Source organism: Taeniopygia guttata, chromosome 29 (assembly GCF_048771995.1).
Source record: "Taeniopygia guttata chromosome 29, bTaeGut7.mat, whole genome shotgun sequence".
Taxonomy (NCBI): Eukaryota; Metazoa; Chordata; class Aves; order Passeriformes; family Estrildidae; genus Taeniopygia; species Taeniopygia guttata.
In genome coordinates this window covers 3,571,216-3,581,101 of record NC_133054.1, presented here as the reverse complement: position 1 = coordinate 3,581,101, position 9,886 = coordinate 3,571,216, and the positions used below count along the sequence as shown (strand labels likewise).

The following is a 9,886-nucleotide window of genomic DNA, read 5'->3' as shown; positions in this document are numbered from 1 at the left end:
ATCGTGCCCCCCACACCTTCCCCTTGTCCCTCCATCACCCCCAGACCCTCTTCTTGTCCTCCGCGTCACCCCCAGACCCTCCTCTTGTCCCCTCCGCTCTCCCGAGTCCCGCCGCGCTGCCGTGGGGTCCGGGTGAACCGGGGACGCGTGGCCCCGTGTGAACCCCAAAAACCCAAACCTCACCCTCGAGGGGCGGGGGGTGGAGGCCACAGCCGGGGGTCGCGGCTCGGCTCCGGGCCCGCAGCCCCGGGGGGCTCCCCGAGGGGTCCCGGGGCTCCGGGCAGCCCCTCCAGAGGGTGCGGGATGCCCTGTGGGGATCCCTCCGTGCTCTGCCCCGTCCCTCCGGCGGTGCCCGGTGCCGCGGAGGGATTCCCGGTGCTTCCTCTCCCGGGATGATTCCCGGTGTGCCGGTGCCGCCGCTCCCGGGGGCCCCAGCGCCGGTTCCCCGGGGCCGGCGCTGGCGGAGCCGCGCACCGGGGGAGGCGGCGGCTCCATCCCGGCTCCTCCCCGGCCGCGGCGGGAAGGCGGAGCCGCCGCCGCCGCCTCCCAACAATAGCGCGGCCGGGCCGGGCCGGGATGGAAACGCCGCCGTCGCCGGGACCGGCCCCAGGGCCGCTCTGAGCCGAGAGTGGCGGCGCCGCCGGGAGCCCCGGGCGTGAGTACGGGCCGGGACCGGCGCTCAGCGCGGGGACGCGGTGGCACCGGCGGCGGGGGAAACCCGGGGTGGAGCGGGGGGGTGTGCGGCACTGGTGGGGGGGCCCGTCTGAATGCCGGGGGTCCTGTGCACCGGGGCTGCGCATCCCGGTGCCCCGGGGTCAACCCCGGCGGTGCTGAGTATCCCGGTAGCTCGGAGGTGCTGCACATCCCGGTGCCCCGCGGCTCGTGCCGATTCCGGTCCCGGTGGTCCTACGCATCCTCGTGACCCTGTGCCGGTGGCGGTCCCGGTGCTTGGGGCACACAGGTGCCCCGGGGCCGATGCCGGTCCCGGTCCCAGTGGTGCTGCACATCCCGTGCCCCAGGGCTGGTCCCGGTCCCGGTCCCGGTCCCGGTCCCGGGCGTGCTGTGCATCCCGGGGCCGATCAGCTTCCCCTGGAGCACCGGGAAGGAGGGGGCAGCAGGAGGGGTCCCTGCGGCTCCTGGTGCCGGAGGGGTCCGGGCTCGGCGCTGGGGGCTCCATCCCCCTCCTCAGCCCCGTTCTCCCTGGCAGGTGACACCGCAAAGGTTCGGGGCTGGGGACATCCAAAGCCAGGTAAGAGAGGGCCGGGCTGGGCCGGGCCTGGGGGTGCCTCAGGCCAAGTGCCACAGGCCAGGGGCCAGCAGGGACCCCCTGGTGACGCGTGTCCCCCGCAGCAGCGATGTCGGAGAGCGTGGCCGAGGCGCCGGGAGCCGGGAGCCCAGCGGCGCTGGGTGAGCCAGGCACCAGCCATGAGCTGCTGCAGCGCCTGCGGGAGCTGGAGGTAGGCAGGAATGGCACCACCAGGGCACGGGACCGCTGGGCAGCTGTGGCCGGTGCCACCAGGCAGCCATGGCCACCGTGCAGCCAGTGCCAAGAGCCAGCTGTGGCCGGTGCCACGGTGCCACGGTCCCGACACCGTGGTGGTGGGTCACACTGCCCAGTTTTCCACGGCCCTCGTGTGCCGCTGCTCCTGGGGTAGCCCCATCCTGCCATGTGTGGCCCTGAGACCCCTGACCAGGAGACAGAGGGTCTGCTTTGTGCCATGGGGATGTCCCCTGTGTCCCCTGAGCTGTGCCCTGAGCTGTGCCCTGAGCTGTCCTTGCTCTGTTCTAGGCAGAGAACTCAGCCCTGGCCCAGGCCAATGAGAACCAGCGGGAGACGTATGAACGCTGCCTGGATGAGGTACTGGAGAGCACCCACACACACCCCCAGTGTCCCCTGGGCACACAGGACATGTGTGCCCACATGTGTGCCCACGTGTGTGCTGGGGCAGGAGGCCGCGTGTGCCCTGTGCCCCACCCCAGACCTCCCCTCTCCTCCCCAGGTTGCCAACCACGTGGTGCAGGCACTGCTCAACCAGAAGGTGGGTGCCAGGAAGGTGTCAGGGGGCTGGGAGGATGCTGAGGGGCTCCAGGGGTCCTGGCTGACCCCCCACACCCTGGCCAGGACCTGCGTGAGGAGTGCATCAAGCTGAAGAAACGCGTTTTTGAGCTGGAGCGGCAGAACCAGGTGCTGAGCGACCTGTTCCAGCAGAAGCTGCAGCTCTCCACTGGGTCCCTCCCGCAGGTGTGCCTGGGCTGCATCGGGGTTGGGGGGTGGGCATGGGGCAGAGCCCCCCCAGAGCTTAACCCAGCATCTCTCTCCTCTCCAGCTGCCGCTGCACCCAGTGCCAGCGCCCCCGGATGTCCCGGTCACCCCCCAGCCAGGCTCTGCTGAGCAGGAACCACCCCCGCTGCTCCCTGGCCTCTGTCTGTCCCTGCCCGAGGTGGGTACCAGTGTTCCCAACCCATTCCTGTCCTAGTGTCCCCCTCTCTGGGCAGTGTCACCCTCTTCCCCATTGTCTATTCCCTGTGTGTGGTGTCACCAGGCCTGTGACACATTGCTTCCCCGGCCCACGGTGTCCTCTCCTGTCCCCCTCCCTGGATCTGTGGTGTCCCCATCCAAGTGCCTATGGCACTTTCAATTCAACAGGGTCCCTGTCCCGGTGGTCCCTGTGGTGTCACCTCTCCAAGCCCATGGTGTCCACCTCCCCAAACCCCTCCATCTGTGATGTTTCTGTCTCCAGAACCCATTGCCCCAGATGTCCCTGTCCCCATTATGTCCCCATCCCAGAGCTTATTGTGTCCTCTCCCTCTGGTACCGGGGGGCTCAGTGCCAGGTGCTCACCTGGTGAGGTGATGGCACGCTGTCCCCGCAGGTGCTGCCACCGGTGCCATCGGGCAGCCCTGGGCTCAGCCCCGGTGCCCCGCCCCTGGATGCCCTGTCCCCGTTCTTCAAAAAGAAAGCCCAAATCCTGGAGGTGCTGCGCAAGCTGGAGGAGACAGACCCGCTGCTGGGACCCGCCCCGGCCTCCCCCGGCTCCCCCGAGCCCTGCGCGGCCCTGGGTTGGCCGCCTTGCCCGCTGCGGGGCCCGGGGGCTGCGGGGGGCTGGCGGGGCACCGAGGGCAGCCCCTGCTCCTCTCCCGAGGAAGGGGGACCACCGCGGGGGGGTCTGCTCAGCGCCTTGGCCGAGCGGCTGCTGCGAGGTGAGGGGGGGGGCTGCTGCCGGCGCAATGGGGAAGCCCCCGGGGGACCCCCCCGGCAGCGGCGCGGGGAGCACCCCGCTTTCCTGGGACTCTACACGCCGGGCGAGGAGAGCCCCGAGGGGGGCTTCACCCCGCTCTCACCCGGCGGGGTCCCCAACCCCCTGCCCTCCCCAACAAAGGTGCTCAAACTGCCGGCCCCCCCCGGGGGGCTGCGCCTCAGCCCCCAGCTCGCCCACCCCTCCAAAATCCCCTGTCGCGGCGCCCACCCCGAGGCCTCACCGGTGCTCAGCCGCCGCCCGTCCCCCGATGCCGCCCCGGAGCCCGGCTCCACCGAGCCCCCCGCCTTCCCCCACCCCCGCACCTTCGAGGCGGTCGAGCAGCCCCCGGGGCCACCGGGGCCCGCGGCCGGCGGGGAGCGGGCGGCCGCTTCCCCCCCCAGCTCCCGCCGCGGCACGGGGGGCTCGGCCCCCTGCCGCCGCCCCGGCAAGAAGCCCCCCGAACCGGGCTACCTGCCCTTCAAGGAGCGCCTGGCCGCCCTGGGCAAGCTGCGGGGGGCTGAGGGCCGGGAGCCGCCTGGCCCAGGGCGGCCCGAGCGGGGCCACGGGGCCGAGCTGCGCCCCCCACCCCGCGGGGGTTTGGGGGGCAGCCTGAAGCACCCCGAGCCAGCGCACGGCGCCGAGCCCCTGGCCCGCTGCTACTCCTCCGGCTCCATGGGGGACCCCGGCAAGGCGGGGGGCAAGGGCCGCCCCACCAGCGGCCGGACCCCCTCTCGGACCCCCCCCCCGCCCCCTGCCAAGGCCTCCCGCAGCCCCCACGGCAGCCCCACCAAGCTGCCCACCAAGGCGGGCAAAGCCGGGGCGCCGCGGGGCGAGGAGCCGGCGGGTGCCAAGGCGGGCGGGGGTCCGCACAAAAGCCCCGCAGACCCCGCGGAGCCCACGGGGCCGGCGCCGAGCGCCGCGGGGCACTCGGCCATCGAGGAGAAGGTGATGAAGGGCATCGAGGAGAACGTGCTGCGGCTGCAGGGGCAGGAGCGGGCGCCGGGCGCCGAGGCCAAGGGCAAGGCGGCGGGGCTGGCGAGCTGGTTCGGGCTGAGGCGCAGCAAGCTGCCGGCGCTGAGCCGGCGTGGGGACGGCGGCCGCGGGCGCGAGTGGGCCGGGACCCCCGCGCCCCTTCGCCGAGAGGTCAAGTTGGCCGCCCGCAAGCTGGAAGCCGAGTCTCTCAACATCTCGAAGCTGATGGAGAAGGCGGAGGATCTGCGGAAGGCGCTGCGGGAGGAACACGCGTTCCTGCAGGGACTGGCGCTGGAGAAGGGGCGGCCCCGTGGGCCCCCGCGAAGCCCCGGTCCCCTCCCTGTCATGTACCAGGAGGTGACGGCCGAGACCTTCATGCAGCAGCTGCTGGACAGGTCAGCTCCCACCTGGGTCCCCTCGGGGTGGGGGTGAGGGTGAGGTGTCCCCCTGATCGCCGCCTCCCCGCAGGGTGGACGGGAAGGACGTCCCCTACGAGACCCGCCTGGAGCACAAGCGGGAGCTCTGTGACCTCCGGAGGGTCCCCCCCGACGCCAAAGAACCGCGGCTCTGCCGCCCGCCCCGCAACGGCATCGTGGGACACCTGCGGGAGCCCTCGGACAAGGTGAGGACCCCGCCGCGGCCGCAGGGCTCCGCTCCGGGGGGACCCCGCGGCCGTTCAGCCTCTGCATCCCGCAGGTGCCCGACGTGGGGCTCCGGGATGAGCTGCCGTCCGACGAGAGCTTGTCCGAGTCGGGGACGGCGCAGCATTTCGCCGGTGAGGGGGTGATGGGGACGTTCGGGCGGAGAGGGGGCACCGGATGGGCTCCCCGGTACTGACCCCTCCCGTTACGCCGCAGCCTGCGGGTCTCTGACGCGGACACTGGACAGCGGGATCGGGACCTTCCCGCCCCCCGACTATGGGGGGGTCCCCGCCAAGAACACCCCCAAACCGCGGGGCCGCCCCGAGCCGCTGCCCGGGGCCGTGCCGGCCGCCGTCACCAAAGTGCCGCGCAAGGCCCGGACGCTGGAGCGGGAGGTGCCCAGCGCCGAGGAGCTGCTGGTACCGGGAAAGCACCGGAGCGCTCCGGGCTGCCGCCTCCCGGCCCCCCCCAGCTCGCACGGCCACCGCGCCGCGCCCCAAGGTGGGTGTCCCCCCTCCGTGCCCTCCTCAGGGCGCACGGGGGCTCGCGGTGGGGAGATGGGGGGTGTGGGGGGGGTCCTGCAGGTCAGCGCTGCCCCCGTTCTTCCCGCAGACACCGGGGATGACGCCAGGAAACCTCGGCGTGTCCAGCAGAGCAAGAACTGGACCTTCCCCAACGCCAAAGCCTGCGGTGCTGCTGACCCCTTTGTGTGCCCCCCCGGGGGGCTGGAGGGGCTGCACCGGCCTGTGCAGGTAAGGGGACCCCCGAAATCCTGGAGTACCCCAAAACCTTGGGGTGGGGTCCCCAAAACTCCAGAGTAATGACACTGAAACTCTGGAGCAAAACCCCAGCAGGGGGACCCCAGACCCTCCTGCCCATGCTGTGGGGATGAAGCCACGGGGAGATGATTTGGGGGGAACCACTCAGCAGAGTTCTGTGACCATTTGCCACCTCCTCATTCGCCCCGCGCTGGGGAGGGGTTTAAAGCGGCCCTGGAGGGGCGCAGAGGTTCCCCACCACGGGGGAGGATGGATGTGGCTGTCTGGCACAGGCAGCCCCCCCTGCCCACGCTGTCCCTCCCCAGGCCCCCGTGTGCAGCCCGGCGGGGCATCGGGGGGCATCCCCGGAGGTTCCCCCACCGCTGCCCCCCGCCCTGAGCACCAGCAGCAGCCGGACCCCCAGCGCCTCGGACGTGGGGGACGAGGGCAGCACGGAGGCGCGGTCCCGGGACGGGGGACACGGTCCCGCGGGGCTGGAACACTCCGAGTCGCTCAGCGATTCGCTCTACGACAGCCTCTCCTCCTGCGGCAGCCAGGGCTGAGCCGCCCCGGCCCTGCTCCCACGTCTTCCACCCTCTCCCCGCTGCTCCCGCTCCTGCTCTGAGGGTGCTGCCCGGGCTGGGAGTGCCCGCTGCGTGCCGCTCCCTCTCCCGGCTCTCTCCGATGGTGCTATGGCCCTGTACAGCCCCCGCCGATGGGTTTTTAACTCTAAATAAAGCCGCCCCCCCAGCCCGGGTTATTTATACACGTGGTGGTGCAGCCGCTCTGTCCCCAGGGAGGGACGGGGGGGATGTGAGGATGGAAAAAGAGGGACGAGAGTTTGGAGTCTGAGCGATTTATTGAATCATCCCGGTGTACAAAGAGCGGAGATGGCGGGACTGGGAGCGCTGGGAATGCCATGTCCCCACGGCCCCTCCCAGCACACGTTCATTTCTTGGCACTGGTGCTCAAGGGGAGGCTCCACCGATGGGTTTGGCTGAGGGGGGGTCCCACCAACAACCCCCCGGGGCTGGTTTTGGGGCCTCCCGGGGAAGGGTAACACCCCAGCTGGGGCTGGACAAACCTCTGAGGAAAGAGGACACATGGGTGACCACTCCGAGGGCCACGGGCTGGAGGAAACCAGGGGGAGCCAAACTCCAGCAGGATCAACAAATTGGCTGGTTTTTAATCAAAAAAAAAAAAAAAAAAAAAGAAAAAAAAAAGCGGAACGAGAGAAAAACCCACGAGGTGACGAGGTGCGAAAGCTTCTGGCTGCTTCCTCGGCAGCAAAGCGCAGCCCCTTTAATGACAGAGAGGGACAGGAGGGGACATGGGGACACAGGGGTGGCTCCGCCTCGGCCCAGAGCTGCTTCACTTCTTCTCCTTCTTCTTGTTCTGCAAGAGGAGAGTGGCCACGGTCACCGTGGGCTCTGTCCCTCTGTCCCCCTGCCCTGCCCAGGGCCCCGCACCCACCTCGGCCATGCCCAGGATCATCAGGAGCTCCCGGAAGATGTTGACAAAGTCGAGGAAGAGATCAACACAGTGCCTGGCAGAGGGAGGGATGGGGGGATGCTCAGTGGGGGCCACCCTGCCCCCTGTGTCACCCCCGCCGTGTCCCCAGCACCCACCAGATGTAATCCTTGTCCCCGCTCTCCGCCTTCTCAATGATGAGCTGCGTGTCGAAGAGCACGAAGCCGCACATGATCATCAGAGCCACGTACAGGTTGGCCTGCGGGGGTAGAGTGGCATCAGCTGGGGACAGTCCCCTCCCTGCTGGTGTCACCTGTCCGTCTGCCCACCCTCAGCTGGAAGGGGACTCACCGTGAAGAGCCAGGTGGATCTCACAAAGGCGTTAATCAGAGAGGAGAGAAGCATCAGGGTGAGGCCAGAGAGCAGGAAACCTGCAGGGAGAGGGAGTCAGGGCCAGGTCTGGGGGGAGCCCCCCAACAGGGGGTCCCCAGCCCCCCAGGAGCCCTCCCCAAAGCCCCTCTCACCTCCTAGGTAGAGGTAGCTGCGGCGCCGGGCGTACAGAGCGCTCAGCGAGAAGCAGGCGAAGATGGTGGCAGTGCCCAGGAAGGCAGTGGGGATGATGCTGGGGGCAAAGAGAAGCGGGTCAGAGGGTTTTGGGGGCAGCTGGGGGGGCATTGTGGGGAGAACAGGATCTGTGTGGCAGCTGGAAGTAGGGGATGGCGTCTGGGGAGGGTCTCCCCTACCTGGGGTTGATGGAGATGCACATTTGCAGGAGGGGTCCCAGATTGATGCCTGGGAGGATAGAAGTGGGTGTCACCAGAGCCATTCTGGGGGGCTCCATCCGGCCCCTCTGCAGCATTTTGGGGTCCCACGGGACGGGGGTGTAGTCCCAGTGCCCACCTACCCGTGAGGAAGGCGAAGCCAACCAGCATCCCCAGCCTCTTCTGCTCGGTCTCACGGCTGTGAGGGGTGGCCGTGAGCCAAACCATCAGCCCCAGTGCGCCCAGGCCAGTCAGGAGCCCAAACTGGGAAAGGGAGAGACAGGTGAGGGGTGGGCATTGCCTCACCTGGGTGCTGCAGGGCTGGGGGTGCCACGTGCAGCCCTTCAAAGGCCCCTGACCTGGAAGAGGTGGGTCACCGCGTTGATGTAGGCGCCCGCAGCTGCCACGAACATGCAGATGGCAAAGCTGCCATAGACCCTCTTCAGGTGCTCCTGGGTGGAGGCTGAGCTGTGGGTGGGGAGGGGGTGGTGAGGTGGGCAGGGGGGGCTGGCACAGCCCCCCGAGCCCCCTGCCCTGCCTGTGTGTCACTCACATGTGGGAGAACTTGAAGAGGGCATCAAAGTTGATGCTGCGGTCGAAGACGTTCATGGTGCCAGGCTGGGGTGGGCCCACGGCCGCTCCACAGGGCTGCAAGCTGCCAGGGGAAGGGGGGTCAGGAAGGAGCTGGAGCCCACCCAAAGCTCCCAAACTTCCCCCAGGAGCCGAGTGAGAGCCCAGAAGCTGCCGGGGCTCCGGAGCCTTCCTCGTCCAGCTGGTGCAAGCGCTGCCGGCTGTTGCAGGGCCGGGGGGCCCTGGGGTGTTGCAGGGCTGTTGCAAGGCCAGGGCAGCCCCCGGGGATCCTGCAGCGGGGCTGCTCCGAGGCCGGGGGAGCTCCTGGAGAACGCCCGGTGCCGTGGGAGCGCTGCCGGCAGCTGGAAACGTCTTTGTGCCAGGTGACTATTAGTGCCCGTAATGACGTCCCCAGAGGTGGCTCTGGCAGCGGGAGGCTCCCGGCACGGCCTCCTCCTCCTCCTCCTCCTCCTCCTCTTCCTCACCCTCCTCCTCCTGGTCCAGCCGGCTCGGCCGGCTCTGTCCCCTCTGGCAGCTGCTGGAGCCAGACCTGCCCAGCCGGTGGCAGGAGCCAGCTGTCCCCAAGGGATGGAGGGGACAGAACAGGGCTCCAGGGAGCGGGGGGGACACTTCACGCTGCTGCTCTGGCAGAGAGGAGGGTGCAGGAGAGGGGCCCCATCGTGCCACAACGGCACGGCCCAGGGGGGCACAGTGACACAGGGACAGTGGGACAGTGACAAAGGGAGGCGCTGGACCGCTGCCACCCCTGGGCCGGTGCCACGAAGCCCTCAGGTCAGAGGGCAAGGCAGAGGAGGAGCTGCGGTCATGGGGACACTCCCGGCGGGGGTGTGTGTGACAGGGCTGTGACAGCCCCCTCTCCCGGGGGTGACACCCCTCCGGCCGCGGTGACAGGCGGTTGCACCAGGCCGGGCCCGTTGATTGCCGGTCCCGGGCCCCGAGCCGCCCTCCCCGCCCCCAGCGCCGCTTTCGCTTTCGCTGCTGCCGCCCCTGTCAGCGCCAAGCGACCTTTACCCACCGCTGCCCGGCGCTGCCCCGGCCCTTCCCCCGCTCCGCCGCCCCGCTGCCGCCGCATCCCCCCCGATCCTCCCGTTAGAACCGGGCCGAGACCCCCGCGGCCCAACCCCCGCGCGCCCCCCCCGTCCCTCCACGGGGCCTGGTGGGGGCGGGACCCCCGCGGGCCGCTCGGGGTGAGTTCCGGGGGTGCCGTGGGGCTCGCCCGGGGACCGCAGCCGCCCCGGGACCCCCCGGGACCCCCCGGGACCCTTCCGGGGCCGCCCCGCCCGCGCCCCCCGCCGCACCTGCGTCCGCCGTCCGTGCCAGGCCGCGAGCTCTGCGCCACGCCCCCGCCGCTCATTGGCTGAAACCCGGCACGGTCCCGCCTCCCGCCTCATCCCATTGGCTCTCGTCACCGCCAGGGGCGGGGCTCGTCTCGAGCGGCCGTCACGGCTCGGGCC

At 70.4% G+C, this 9,886-nt stretch overlaps 2 protein-coding genes across 3 annotated transcripts; one reads left to right on the top strand and one right to left on the bottom strand.

The window, feature by feature from the left end:
* The first annotated feature begins 753 nt into the window (after positions 1 to 753).
* On the top strand, positions 754 to 6,376 carry NCKAP5L (NCK associated protein 5 like). The gene is made up of 12 exons (XM_032744824.3): positions 754 to 1,249; positions 1,351 to 1,457; positions 1,790 to 1,858; positions 2,001 to 2,039; positions 2,123 to 2,242; positions 2,328 to 2,441; positions 2,874 to 4,606; positions 4,680 to 4,833; positions 4,908 to 4,986; positions 5,069 to 5,353; positions 5,465 to 5,604; positions 5,937 to 6,376. Exons 1-12 carry the CDS (start codon positions 976 to 978, stop codon positions 6,171 to 6,173), a joined length of 3,351 nt encoding a protein of 1,116 aa, XP_032600715.3. The 5' UTR covers positions 754 to 975; the 3' UTR covers positions 6,174 to 6,376.
* Positions 6,377 to 6,450: 74 nt separating this feature from the next.
* Positions 6,451 to 9,886, bottom strand: TMBIM6 (transmembrane BAX inhibitor motif containing 6). Of its 2 annotated transcripts, XM_030259525.4 has the most exons (10): positions 9,731 to 9,885; positions 8,395 to 8,496; positions 8,201 to 8,309; positions 7,985 to 8,105; positions 7,824 to 7,872; positions 7,605 to 7,702; positions 7,432 to 7,511; positions 7,239 to 7,339; positions 7,084 to 7,156; positions 6,451 to 7,005 (listed from the first exon to the last, which is right to left on the bottom strand). In XM_030259525.4, exons 1-10 carry the CDS (start codon positions 9,784 to 9,786, stop codon positions 6,982 to 6,984), a joined length of 813 nt encoding a protein of 270 aa, XP_030115385.3. In that variant the 5' UTR covers positions 9,787 to 9,885; the 3' UTR covers positions 6,451 to 6,981. The 2 variants fall into 2 exon arrangements, with proteins under 2 accessions (XP_030115385.3, XP_030115384.4); XM_030259524.4 differs by having other exon boundaries at positions 6,451 to 7,156; positions 9,731 to 9,886.